At 40.6% G+C, this 14,870-nt stretch overlaps 1 protein-coding gene across 1 annotated transcript in view; it reads right to left on the bottom strand.

The window, feature by feature from the left end:
* Window positions 1–3,358: 3,358 nt before the first annotated feature.
* LOC306785683 (apoptosis-stimulating of p53 protein 2-like) overlaps window positions 3,359–14,870 on the bottom strand; it is a gene marked incomplete at its 5' end in the record, with an annotated part of 21,161 nt that continues 9,649 nt past the window's right edge. The window contains 5 exons of the mRNA XM_079280138.1: window positions 3,359–4,518; window positions 4,623–4,822; window positions 4,952–5,118; window positions 5,303–5,436; window positions 5,573–5,710. Of these exons, the coding sequence (XP_079136264.1) occupies window positions 4,477–4,518; window positions 4,623–4,822; window positions 4,952–5,118; window positions 5,303–5,436; window positions 5,573–5,710 (681 nt within the window). The 3' untranslated portion in view covers window positions 3,359–4,476. The remainder of the gene's footprint in view (window positions 4,519–4,622; window positions 4,823–4,951; window positions 5,119–5,302; window positions 5,437–5,572; window positions 5,711–14,870) is intronic.

Here is a 14,870-nt window from a genome sequence, read left to right as displayed (position 1 = left end):
TTGTGTGTGTAGCGCAGCTTGACGCAGGGCTGAGATGTGAGTGGAGCTGGGCCTGGATAAAGGTGGAGGTCTAAACAGACGTGAAGAGAGAGCAGTACAGCTTCCCGCTGTCAGTGTTTTAAATACATTGATAAGGCAGGGTATGCTAACTGCAGCCTCTGCTCCAATGAGATGAAGTACATGTAAATAAAATATATTCATTCAATGTTAAACACATCTTATACGCGGATATGTGAGTTCTAGTGCATTCATCGCACTCGTCTGAACACAGTGAGAAGTATTAGAACTCTGAAGGATAGCTTTTGCCCCAGTTAAATGTCACATAGCCTGACAGAGAACTAGTTTCAACTGCCAGCTCCGTCTTAGAGATAAACAGCCTTCAAGAAGGAGGGTGAATTGGTGAAGGAAGTGGCTGATTGAAGTCCGACGGGTTCAGCCAATCACTGAGCTGATCGATGGGCTAAGGAATGTGTAATATGAGGACTCTCACACACAATGTGGCCCAACCCTGGCTTGTGTGTGGGTGAAGATAAATTGTTAATACTTGTAGATCGTCTACTGATGAGAAGACTGGATACTCTTCTGACACTGATGAGGGTGGTGATGGGAAGAAGACCAGAGAACCTCAGTCAGGTTTAAACTATGTGAAACCTGATGATGACAGGAAATATTTCAACTTAAATTACAAGTAAAAGTCATGGATTTTGCAGCTTAAAATGGTTCATGTGTTCATGGTCACATAAGTTGATTACATTATTGTATTATCTGGTTCTAGTGATACTCTGGAAGTGTATGTCCAGGAGACGATTTGCTCAATTCTAAAATGTCTTTGTAACCCCTCTGTGTGTGTTTACTGTTTTCCTGCAGACGTCCAGCAGCTGTTGTTGGTTAAAGAAGAGGTTCCCTCTGAGCAGCAGGAGTGGAGCTCCAGTCTGGACCAGGAGGACCCAGAGCCCTCACACATTAAAGAAGAACAGGAGGAACTCTGCACCAGTCAGGAAGGAGAGCAGCTTCAAGGTCTGGAGGAGGCTGATGTCAAGTTCTCATTCACGCCTGTGAAGAGTGAAGATGAAGAAGAGGAAGCTCAGTCCTCACAGCTTCATCAAAGACAAACTAAACAGATGGGAACAGAAGCTGATGGAGAAGACTGTGGAGGACCAGAACCAGACAGGAACTTGGATCCAGATAGACATCCAGAACCAGATACTGCTGAGAAGACTGGAGAGTCTTCTGACACTGATGAGGGTGGTGATGGGAAGAAGACCAGAGAACCTCAGTCAGGTTTAAACTATGTGAAACCTGATGAAGTCCGTGTCAGTGATTCAAGATGTAGCGCTGGTGAAAAACATTTTAGATGCTCTGAGTGTGAGAAAACATTTGGCAAGAGTGGAACTCTGAAGATACACATGAGAACCCACAGAGGAGAAAAACCTTTCAGCTGCTCAGTCTGTAAGAAATCTTTTAACGAGCGTTCAACTTTACAGATACACATGAGAACCCACACAGGAGAAAAACCTTTCAGCTGCTCAGTCTGTAAGAAATCTTTTAACGAGCGTTCAACTTTACAGATACACATGAGAACCCACACAGGAGAAAAACCTTTCAGCTGCTCAGTCTGTAAGAAATCTTTTAACGAGCGTTCACATTTACAGACACACATGAGAACCCACACAGGAGAAAAACCTTTCAGCTGCTCAGTCTGTAAGAAATCTTTTAACCAGCGTTCAAATTTACAGAACCACATGAGAACCCACACAGGAGAAAAACCTTTCAGCTGCTCAGTCTGTAAGAAATCTTTTAACGTGCGTTCAAATTTACAGCTACACATGAGAACCCACACAGGAGAAAAACCTTTCAGCTGCTCAGTCTGTAAGAAATCTTTTAACCAGCGTTCACATTTACAGATACACATGAGAACCCACACAGGAAAGAAACCTTTCAGCTGCTCAGTTTGCTGTAAGAGATTTGTGCGCAACAGAGATCTAAAGGTACACATGAATACCCACACAGGAAACAATCCCCTTTAGCTGTTCTGGTTGCAGTAAAGTTTCCGTTTGTGATAAAAGCTTTCAGCACGAGTCACCTCTGAAGTTACACATGATTAACCGCGGTTCAACTCCACTGATTTCAATACAAAAAGTGATTCACTGAATGAGCGCCAACTGTACAGTTTGAAATAGTTTTGATGATTATATTGATGATTGATTTGATGGTAATGTCAGTTTAAGACGATGGTTTTACCTGCATCTGTGCACAGTATATTGTAGTCAAATGATTTCATCAATAAAAAGTAAAAGGTTTGTGTATTTCACTGGTTCATACAGTTGTACATGGCACACTTTGTTCGTCAGGATTAAATCCATCAGTGACTGGAGTGTGACACAATAGTTCTTTATCTTACTTGGCAGTTTGCACTCTTTGCTGCTGCCATTACTGGTATAAAATTGTCATCTTGTCTGACACAAACTCATAAAAAGATCCTGAGAAAAAGCAATCTACACATCAGTTAGCCACGTACGTGGCACGGGGCCCTGATCACACCCGGCCCTCATACATTGTGTTACATAATGCTGTTTGGAAAATACTAAATGCTAAAAATAGTGCGGAATGAAAAATCTATAGAGATTAAAACAATAAATAAAATGTCAGTGAATCAAAAGACATCAAGCTAAGTGATGCAGATCAATCAAAGAAAAACAACACTTTTTTACGAGGGAAAAGACAATAGCTCAATCATAAAGTTGGAAATATGTCTTTAACAGTAAATACACACGTTTTATGTCACTCTCACACGGAGCCATCTAAAAAATACATATTACAGGGAGAAACTGAGACAGAGCTCCAGTATTTATCCCACTATGACTACGTCCTCCTCAGTGAACTCATAGAAGGGAACCTCCAGCTTTAGAGGAGCAGGTCCCTTTCTTATCCTTCCTGAAGCATCGTAGTGGGAGCCATGGCACGGACAGTAGTAGCCTCCGAAGTCGGCGATGGGCACACAACCCAGATGGGTGCACACACCGAGGACGATGATCCAACGGGGGTCCATCACTCTATCCTTGTCATGCTCACACCTCAGACTCGTCTTCCATATTTGGATTGGTGCTCTGGGAGGTGAACAGTCCTCGTCGGTCCAGCAGGGGGCAGCAACGACAGTGTAACAAAACAACAATATGCATTGAGAGCAACATATTTCTACTCACCTTTATCACAACGATGAGAAAACTGGAATCCGGTCTGTGTTTGTAGTCATACAAGCAGACCATAAAAACTTAGTACAAAGTATTTTATTGTAAATGTTTGAAACACTACAGTACATCTGTGGTTATAGTACTGACAAAATGGCTAAACAAAAAAGTAACAAAAATAAATACATCTGCATTGACAGATAAGTGATGGGTACTGTGAAGTCTTATTGTATAAATTCCATCTTTTTTATCTTTTATTTGACTTGAGAAATTGTCTCTGACTTTAGGATGTAGCATCATATTCGCTTACCGATTATTACAAAGGTTTCTGGTGTTACGCTTGCCTTCTTACAATATATCGTCATGAAATGGCTGTAATAAAATATTATTTTTCATACTGCATGACATCTCCTCCCTGGTCAAAGGGTTTCTAAAGAGCGTGAAAGTCCATTTTCATAAGAATATAATTCCTACAGTAACTTCACAAGTTTTTTTAAAACACAAATACATGTATACACGGTATCTATGGCATCTCAACCACAATGTATGAAAGCAGACTGGCTTTCTGGGTTTCACAGAACAAACAGCAACAGATCAATCAAAAGCTTCATCGCAGGTCCTTTCCACCAATCATCTCATTTTGTTTTTGTTTAGTCAGAACAGTGACGGTCACAACTGAAACGTTACACCTCTAGTGCCGTTATGAAGAGGCACAGTCACTCAACAGTGATGGTGGAAAAACAGGCGCCCCAAAGATTGTCACGGTAAAGGAGCATTTTTAAATCATCATCATCATCATCCTCCACTTGTTCGCCTCATGCACTGTAGAGCCCCACGTAGTTTTAAAAGACTATTCGAAAGTGTAAAAATGTCTCGCAATAAGAATACCGCTTGTTCAATTTACATCCCAACATTTGTGTTTCTGTCCGTTCAGAAATAGTTTCAGACACTAATTACATAACAGCAAAAAACAGTGGAATAAAAGGGAAACAATGTCAATGGTGTCTTAAGTACACAGTGTGGCCTGGAAAAATAAGTGAAGGAGAATCCCTCTGTCGTAGATACAGAAAGAAAAGTGCCAGAAAGAGTTCATAGGTGATCCTTCATATTGTTTGGTCTGTCTCATTCTCTTCATTATAGCAGTGCCCTTCTCTTCCCCAGTCTGTTAAAGCCTGCCTGTGTGTGTGTGTGTGTGTGTGTGTGTGTGTGTGTGTGTGTGTGTGTGTGTGTGTGTGTGTGTGTGCGAGAGAGTTTTGGAGAGTTCTGGGACACTGGAATGCGCAGCGTTTTAAGCCAAGGTTCTCTGTCTTGGCTTTATTCTGGGATAGAGCTGTTAAGAGACAAGAAGAAGACAACAATGTCAACAATGCACATTTGTTCATGACATAATGAACACGCTTGTCTTCATTACAGTTTCAGTGACTCGTGACTCACCCCAAGGAGGTTGCGGGGAATGTACCCCTCGGTGTCAGCCATGTGCGCCCACCACCAGTCTATCTCGTCCTCGTCCTCCCTTCGGACGATGGTCATGCAGTCTCCCTCGCGGAACATCAGTTCATCGGGGTTTTCACCACTGTAGTCCCACAGACCATAGACCACTCCCCTGTTCATGATGCCCATCTTCTCTTGCACACCTTAGGGTACACAGATTTAAAATAACAGAAAAATAATTAATAGTGAGTTTTTCACAGAAACATAAGACACAGGAAAGAATTAAAACTAAATTCGTATAAGGTAAAAATAATAACACCGCTTTTACTGACCGTAGAGGAACTGGGAGCACTGGGTGTAGCCCTCCTCCATCTCTTCACATTTATCAGCTGCCGTTTGCATGTCACTGTAAGTCATAGCAAACACTGCTGCACCAGACTCCACCAGGAACTTGCACACTTGCACATTGTTACAGGATGCAGCACAGTGAAGAGGGGTCCTGTGTTAGAGGGTGGGTGAAAAAGGAGGTAAGGACAGAGGATACGAGAGTGGGAGCTGAGAAACACCAACCACTAGGAGTAGTTCTGTTGTAGCTCATACTGCTAGATTATGCTCAAAGTTAAGTTGAAGAAAAAACAACATGGAGACGAATGATAACCGTTTGGACTGATCTGAGAACTTACCAGCCATCACTGTCAGCAGCATTGACATTGACACCAAACTGAACCAGAAACTTGACGATCTCTGTATGTCCGGCACAGACAGCATTGTGTAGGGCAGTGATTCCTTCATCGTTGGGCAGACTGGGATCTTCCACCTGTGAATGAGGAATCACAATGAGTTAAAAGAGTTTCAGTTCAGCACCAGCAAAAGCTGACTTACACAGCAGAAAAACAACTGTGATTTTAAACATTATAACCATGTTATTATAATACATAGCAAATGTTTCTTACTTCATAGATGATTCTCTGGACCAGGTCAAATTCTCCCTCCAGAGAAGAGTCCAGCAGCAGAGCCAGTGGGTTGAACTTCAATCTCATGTTGTGCTCAATGCGTTCAGAGCCGAGCTTGCGCAAGTTGGTCCTCTTTCCCTAAAGACACAATCATAACGGTGTATCACACAAACGATCTCAAACAGCCGTTACAAACACAGACATGTAAACTCTCAGATGTGAGAGTCTCATCCTGAAGTGCGTCCACTCTTTACTGGGTTCAATCTGGACTGAGAGCAGAGGAGGGACTTGTTTTCCGGCTCTAAATGCATTTCTAATCCAGGCCCGCCCTCCCACGACGCTCACCACTTCTTTTCTCCACCTACCTCCGAATCAGGTAGGCCGGTCATTTTGTTTTTTTGTTGTTGTTATTTGATAAAGAGACGGTTCCTGGTTCGCTGTGACACTTTTGTTTGTGAGCTGTCGGTATCACGAGATCTAGCCAGCGCGAGGACATTCACACTATTGGGGCTAAGTGGATGCAACCTGTCCAATCAATGCTACAGGGTGGCGTCACACTGACACCTAGCGCGCAGATTCTACATTTCTCTTGTGAGCACTCCCTGTATTTATTCACTGCTGCATACTTTCAAACGTCGCATACTTTTTATTTTTTACTTTGCAAAGTACATACTGTTGCATGCATTGGGACATACTTTGTCATAACATTGCACCTCGAACCTTGACCCTCTTGCTCATATATCAGCGGCGCAGAGGATTGTGGGTCAGAATAGCCAGAGAAGCATGCTGACTTGTATAATGCAAAATGCGACCATATGCAGAGGGACATTCTGTTGTTTTTGGCACACTGCATTTGACATACTGCGTATTGGAACATACTGTGTGTGCCAATACCCATACTACCATATTGTTTAGTATGCTAGAAAAAATATTTGCTATGTTGAAAGAGAGTAAAACCGTGGATTTGAGAATTAGGAAAACTCCATATGAATGATTCTGGTGTTCAGTAACTGCTGGAAATGTAACTAAAATTACAATAGCAGTTAAGTTCACCATATAAACTCGTATGTCATAGATGTGTTGACAACTCTGTCTCCAAGTAGCTCAAAGATCAATATCAAAGGATATGCTTACGACAGGTTCACAGAAGACAATGGACATCACTGCAGCTTTTGTTCTTTTTTTTATCAAAACACTTTTATGCAAGACTCCCATCACTCACATTCAGGCATGCAGACATAATTGTTGGAATGCTGTTAAGCATTCCAACAATCTTTATTCTTTTCTTTATTCTTTATTATTTTCCAACATCTTTATTCAACTTCTTCTATTTCTTCCGTCGCACCTCTTCTTCTCCTTCATATTTTAAGCTCCAGAAACCGTTCAACTATTAAAATGTTCAGCTCTTTCACCAGAGGTCTGCTATGACTTTTCATATTTCTAACCTTTGTTGAGGATTTAACTCGAGTGAACAGACTGAGATCGAGGCGTTTAGCTCAATTCAAGCAATAACATTTATTTGTAACAGAAGTATTATGTCCAGCAGTTAAATGTGCACGGACCTAGAAAAGTGAAAGCTAAAAGGCTTAGACATAGTGCGCATGCGTGTTATAGGTTCTTCTGATGGAAGCCTATTGGTTAAAGCAAAGTTGCAGGCAGGGCTGTGTTTAGCAGAACAGCAGCCTGGTTGGAGCACTGGGCATCTCCACCCACACTGGCTCATGTCCGGATCCCGCCTTCTCTGGCTCATCAGTGTGTATGCATGTTGTTAACACTCAAGGTGCCTGAAAGGGTGCAGTTCTAAGCTATTTCGAAGTCTCTGTGTGAATAGATAAAGAGAACTCTTCTCCTACTCTAAGATGGCAGTTTCCGCCCTAATCTGGTGGTTTAAGCAAGTGTTTCTTTCAGGGCCACTGTATCTGTTTCTATCATGCGAGCAGGTGCAGGAATGCCCTGCTCGGAGTATTTGACCTACTTACAGTGACCTCACAACTCCGCAATATAAGCTTACAAGTATAGCGCATATTATTTAACATTGAATGAATATATTTTATTTACACCTTTAAACTTTTTGAATTATTAAGCTTTTTATTTTCAATGGGATCTCTATGGAGAATATTTTCAAATGGCTTCAGGCACACAGGTGTTCGCGATTGAGCCAATTAGTGATGTTGATAAACACACAGACTCACAGACACACGCGCGCGCACATACACTCCTCTCCCTCTCTCTCTGTGTGTCTCTCTCATACAGTCATTCAGGTCTTAGGGATCTTTAGAGGTCTTTCCCCACTCCTCCTCCACCCCGCCCCCCCACACACACACACCACACCCCATTTCAAAATAAAAGCCCCAGAGAGTGAATTCTAACTGAACTGCTTGTGATGAAGCCTGTCATTTAATAACCTCTGTTTATGTGTGTCAAACATTATGATTATGTCTCCTCTCCCCCTCACTCCCCCACCCAGCCCCACCCTTTCAAAATAAAAGCCCCATGGATTAACTGTATTTAAACAAGCTCAAAATTAGGCTTTTTTGTTAAAAAAATGAATGCTCTAACTACTACTGCTGCTGCTAATATAGTGTTACTACTACTGCTACTACTACTTCTACTATAACTTTTGCTGTTGCTACTATTACTACTACTGCTACTGCTATTACTGCTACCATCAATATTATTACTACCACTACTGCTATTACTACCACTACTATTACTTATATGACAACTGCTACTACTACTATTCATGCTACTAAAAGTAGTAATACTACTACAGCTATTAGTACGACTGCTACTAGTACTACTACTACTGCTACATCTTCTACTGCCATTACTATTACTACTACTACTGTGATATTAAATACTACGACCAATACTACAGCTATTACTATGACTACTGATACTACGTCTTCTACTACTTCTTCTAATTACTAATACTTCTACTACTAATAATACTTCTACTACAACTTCTACTACTACTACAAATATCACTAATAGTACGACTAGTAGTTATTCTAATGCTACTAATACTTCTACAAATAATACTTCTACTACAACTTATACTACTACAAATATCACCACTGATGAATTTTTTTAAGCCACAGAAACTGTTCAAATGTCAAAATGTTCAGCTCTTTCAGGAGAGGTGTGATATGACTTTTCATATTTGTAATCTTTAAACTCTTTGAATTATTAAGCTTTTTGCAATTTGTTTTTGAATTGGATATCTATTTTAAGCAATGTTTTTGCGATTAATTTCAGTTTTCAGCATTCCAACGCATTTTCAGCAGGAAATGCTTTTTCTAGTTCCACTTTACGGTCCTCATCTGTTTCCCCGCCGTCCTCTCCTCCACACCCTCGGGTAAAATATCTACATTTTCCATCTCTAGATTGGGTGAGATTCATGGTGCAGCATATCTCATATCTCAGTAAATGTGGATGTTATGTACACAGGAGCTCAGCATTTAATGAGGGTGTCTGTGGGGAAAGCCAGATCCATCACTTTGCCCTGTTCCTGTACCCGGAGAGACACATACCCAATAAAATAACATGCCCAGAGGAGATATACATGGGACTTTAATCATCATATTGCGTAAGACAACTGTACATAGATCAGATATGTATCCGTGTGTAAATACCCTGCAGACCTTCACACTGCTCATAAAAACACAAAGGGCTCGTGTGCTGCAGAGATCAACGAGAGCTCTGATTATGAGGAGTAAAACAGCCGCTATCTGTCATTCCACCAATGACTTTCTTTTTGAAAAAAAGTATTTATCAGTGCTTTGAATCCATTATGAATGTGTGTATCAATTATAAATGTAGTGAGTCATGTTCAGTGAGCAGTGTTGATGTTGAATTCAGCCTTTTATCTCAACTCCTTATTGCAATGCAGCAGGGGATGTGTGCAGCATAGGGGGTTGTGCCTTAAACGTCCGTGCTGCATTAACCCCCATAAAGCTCACAAAGGGACCCAACAGAGGAAGACCACCGGAGCTTATGGACCAGGAAGTGTCACCGTGCCTGGTTACCATGGCAACAGAGGTACCTGGGAAAAGGCGGTTGGTTCACATGACGACATACAGTAGCCTATGTCGTGGATATATTAGTTATCTACATCAAAGGGTGCAGCACTTCTGTGTCTCTCCCAGTGTGGGCTGGAATAATAAAAGATCTATCGGCACATAAAACACAGCATGCAGTAGAAACACCAGTCAGTTTAAATATAGCCATATTTAATATATATTATACATATATGTTGTACAGGTATCTAGATCTAAACATTGATTGTTTGAGGAAGCTGATGTAACACAACCTAAGAGGGTGAACATGGTGATCATTGTTCTTCATTCAGTCTGTTGGTGCACCACTAAAATATCTCAACAACTATGAGATGCATTGCCATATCATTTTCTACCGACATTCAAGGTCCCCAGAGGATGAATCCGGCTTCAAAATGCTTTAAGTTGCTTTATGTTGTCAGGGACACATTTTTCTCAGGTCTCTGCGTTCAACTCCATGCCTTGTTCCTTTTGACAAGTTCCCACTATAGCTCATGTCCTATTTAGCAAATATAGCTAGGTCACATCCTTTTCAGGTTCTCATGATGTGCTTTATAGAGCTGCGGAACCGATGTTCAAAAACATGCTTATTTTAGCCCAAACCATGATATTTTCCTAAACCTAACTAAATCTAAAGTAGTTTTGCTGCTGAAACCTAAGTGATGCCAATGGGTCCTGACCAAGCGTCGTACAGTGATAATGCGTGGAGGGAACATATAGGACCATGGGAGAGCATATATGCACCACTGGAGAACAAAGGACCCTTTGTCATGTTCACTTTATGTGCCATATGAATCTGGGTAACACAGGGAATAGTAGCGTCAGCTCTGCTTCTAACCCAGGGAGTCTTTGGTGTGAAAGATGAACACACACAGTCACCAGCAGTCACGTCAGCCCTGTAATTTGTTTAACCTGCAGAACATGGAGCACCACAAGGTGTCGACATGATGGACAAATACAAAAGCACTTGCAGCACTTGGTACACCAATTGTGTACATTGTCTCATGTTGGTTCACATGGTCAACAGCAGAATTAAATGTGTTTGATGAGAACAGGTCGGCTCAGCAATAAAAGCATTAGTTGCAATAAGAACACTATGTAGTAAGATAAAATGTGGTGACACAACTAAAACATAGTACTATATACTGCACGTCTGAAAATGAGGGGTGTGTGTAAAAGTATCCCCAACAGTATTGCACACATTTAATGAGAAAAAGAAACGAGATCTGGGATATGAATGGGACAAATAGATGGATGAATACAAATATATACTTACATGAACAAGAGGATTGTGTGTAGTAACTGGCATCTGTAATTCACATTGATGCTGTTTTTATTTGAAATTGTTCATTTTCTTGGGACTCTTTGTTGGGACCAATATAAAAGAGGTCACGTCATTTTGTAAATATCTAGTCTTGGGACAGTAAATAGAAATGGGAGCTATATTTAATGTCTTGCCTGCTTTTTAATTCAGGGCAGAAGAGAATCTCGTCTTAATGTGAGTTCATATGTTCAATGTGACGCATGATTAATGCAATAAGGATCTTGTCCGTCCCGATAATGAACACGGCAAAAGACACACTCAGGCCTACCAACATGCAAAAATACCCAGAAAATAATTCATCGCTCGGTATGTTTTGTTCATACTGATGTCTTGAGGGGTCCAAAAATTAAACCAAACGTACTTTTTTTTTGTACTCGTTTGAAATCACCACTTTTTCTTCAAGAAATAAATCTATACTATATTATACCAGTAGTGTAATACATTCGATCAGTGGTTCTCAAACCTTTTCTGTTGCGCCCCACTTTGGAGGAAGAAAAATGTTCATGCCCCACCGCCCCAACTAAATTGTAACAAAATGGTTGAATTTTTATTGAAACAACATTTTGTGACTCCTCCGTCTGTGCTTTTTCAAATCATAGAATAAAGAAAATTGCAATCACTTTTAAGTAAACCAGATTGCTCCATCAGACAAAAACTAATAAAATGTGCAATCGCTTTGTTAGAACAATGCAAATAAAGTTGTATCTGTGCAAAAAATAACTACAATTTGGCAAAAAAATAGCTGCTTGCAATTGGCTGCAATTAACCTGTTTTACACTCAACATCTTTTCAAGAAAACAATGAAAAACGAAACAAAATAAGTTTCATACTATCCGCAGCTAGTTTTCAGACATAAAACACAGACTGGTCTCTCCTCATCTCCTACCGCGTTCACTGTGAAACCCAGAGCAAGATAGTCATCATATGTTCTTCTTGGCTGCTTGCTGTTCGTCTCGGATGCATCGCTTGTGGTTACTTTTCTGTTCCCGCCTGCCAAATGTTTCTTCATTTGGAACACTTAGCCACACATGTGAGTCGCCAAGGATCATGGCCGTCGCGCATGCGTAACCTGTTAACGGCGTAACGTAAACATTTACACGAAAGTACAGGCATTTCGCCATGTATTTATTAATTACTTTAAAAATAATATATATATATGTATATATATATATATATATATATATATATATATATATATATATATATATATATATATATATATTCTGCATTTCCCCCTGCGCCCCACCTGTAATACCACCGCGCCCCACAGTTTGAGAACCACTGCATTAGATAATAAAACGTGATTAGTGGGGTCCAGTCGGAACACAAAGGCACTGACTCGCTTCATCTCTTACTACAATGGTTGGGAGGACTCGACATTCTCTGGTAAAAGCTTTGTATGGGACATCTTGGCAGGAAATTTGGAATAATGACAATCAGGGTAGAAATTACAACACAATTCAGACATCAGTCAGAGTGAGAAGTGATGGAAGTAAAAGTAGAAAAGAAGATGTTACTTTCAGATTAAGGTTCGGACATACAGGACTCAATGACACATTATACACATCATGAAAAAGACAGAGTGGGATAAATGTGAGATATGCAACTGTAAAGAAACTGAAGAACATGTGCTGATAGAGTGGAGGAAGTTCAGGGTGGAAAGAGAGACTGAAGAACAGAGTGGTAGATACAGGAAGGGAGTGGAGCATCAAAGGACTGTTAGAGACAGGGGACAAACAAGTTCAGCTTAAAAGGGCTTTATTTAATATGTTGAATGGAACGGGTTAAAAGGCCAGAATATGACTTCAATATGAAGTTTATTTCTAATTGTTTCATTATATTTATAAATAACATTATTATTGTGTTTAAATGATAACTGTCATAAAGGCATGATGTTACACACTCCGGTCCAGTAGGTGGCGCCTTAAACATTGGTTTGTAGTCCGCCATTAAAGTGAAAGAAGAAGAAAGAGAAGAAGACGAAGAAGAAGAATGAGAAGAAGGAGGAGAGGAAGAAGAAGAGGACTAATCTCCTGGTAGCCTATAAAGCTATTGAAGTTAGCTTAGCATGCTACCTGGAAACAGACGGACGGGGACGGAAGTGACCAACACAGCGCTAGTCAGAGTTTAATGAGAGTAAACGGTGTTTTTAACGGAGTTCGTCTGGAGGAAAACTTTCTGTGGTTTAGTGAAAATGTCTAAAGTAGAAATGTTGAGATCTTTAATCAACCAGCGACTAACTGCGGCGGTTGAAGAGATCTTTGGTCTGTTTGAAAGAACGATAGCAGAGTACGAGGAGGAACTCTCTCGTTCAAAAGAGGCGAATAAGCGACAACGGGAACTTCTGGACGCTGTTCTCAACCCGGAAATCCGGATACAAAGAGCACGTAGGTTCACTTTATTTAACACTGTTCATGCTCCGGCTGATAACTTTTAATGTAGTTTGGAGTGAGACTCTGTTGCAATTCGTCGTTTTCTTCTTAAACTGATTTAATACCTGCAAACGTGTCGCCAGCGTTTCTTAGATTGGAGTGAGACAAGGAGAACATGTGATGTCGTGATCTTCGCAATAAAACACATTTGATGCGACGTGTCGAGTCCTGGCCAATCAGCGTTAAGATGTCTACACCGTCTTCATTTCCCTCCGTTAAAGTTTAAGTTCCGTTACCGTTCAGACTTGTTGGGTTAAGTTAACGTCCACTGCATGCGGAACTTTGTCAACGGCTAACGCTCATCATTATCAAGATTTAGGAGGAAAAAGCGTAACGTGATGAAACATGAATCACCCTCCGTGTTCCGGTTCAGTCCACGCGGTCACTCATTAACGTTAAACCGGAACACCGGCGGTTCTGATTTTGATTTGATTTGATTTATTTGTATAAAACAATGTAAATACATGTATAAATATAAAAATACAAATAATACAAATAAATACATTAAAAAATACAGGGTGACACAAAAAAGCGAAAAACACTTGTTTCCATTGTGGCCCACAGAAGGGAAAAAACACAGACAAACATGACGACTTTTTAAATTAAAAAGAAATTTAAAAAATGATACTAATAATAAATAAATTGGTTGTTATCTTGACGGGCCATTTCATGGTAAAAAAATTGCTTAACCCTGATTTTAAAAACCGGTTTAGAATCGCTGGCCTTGATGTGACTAGGGAGGCTGTTCCACAGCTTTGCACCCGTGAACTCAAAAGAAGTAGATCCGAAGGTCTTTACATGTGGAATGACGAAGGACAAGGTGCTGGACCTAGTATTGTGGTAGGAAGAATTTAGTTTAAATGAACCTGATAAATATTCAGGGGCCTGGTTATTGACAATATTGAACATATGGTTGAGTTTGAGTTGTTGAACTCTAAGATTCATGGGCAGCATATTGACCTGTCTGAATTGAGTAGGACCTATGTGTGTCCTAGGATGAGCATTAAGGAGGAAACGTATGATTTTGTTCTGCATAATCTGTAACCTCGCCTGATTTGTCTTGGTCAGGCCAGAGTACCAAGAAGAGCTGGCATAGTCCATATGACACTGGATTAAAGCTGATGTGAGTAGCCTTTTTGTTTGAAGATCTAAATGTTTGGCCTGCCTATATAGGAATTTCAATTTTGCACTAGATTTGCTGATAACTTTATCCGCTATGTGATCACCCGATAAGGTCTGATCTAGCTCCAGACCAATGTATTTAACACAGGATTTACTGCTGATAACAGTACCAGCACAGGCTACATCGATAGTGTCATTAACCAGGAGTCGTCTTTTGGATCCGAACAAGATCGATTCAGTCTTTCCTAAGTGGAGAGACAGTTTGTTGTCTATCAACCATTCTCTCACCGACTCAAGTTGAGAGGACAGGGTTTGCTGTATTTCTGCTACATTTTTGCCGGCTACCAACAAAGCAGAATCAT

This window comes from Melanostigma gelatinosum (genome assembly GCF_949748355.1).
Source record: "Melanostigma gelatinosum genome assembly, chromosome: 12".
In the NCBI taxonomy this organism is placed as follows: Eukaryota; Metazoa; Chordata; class Actinopteri; order Perciformes; family Zoarcidae; genus Melanostigma; species Melanostigma gelatinosum.
The sequence above is the reverse complement of the archived record's forward strand: the minus strand, read 5'-3'. Positions and strand labels throughout refer to the sequence as shown.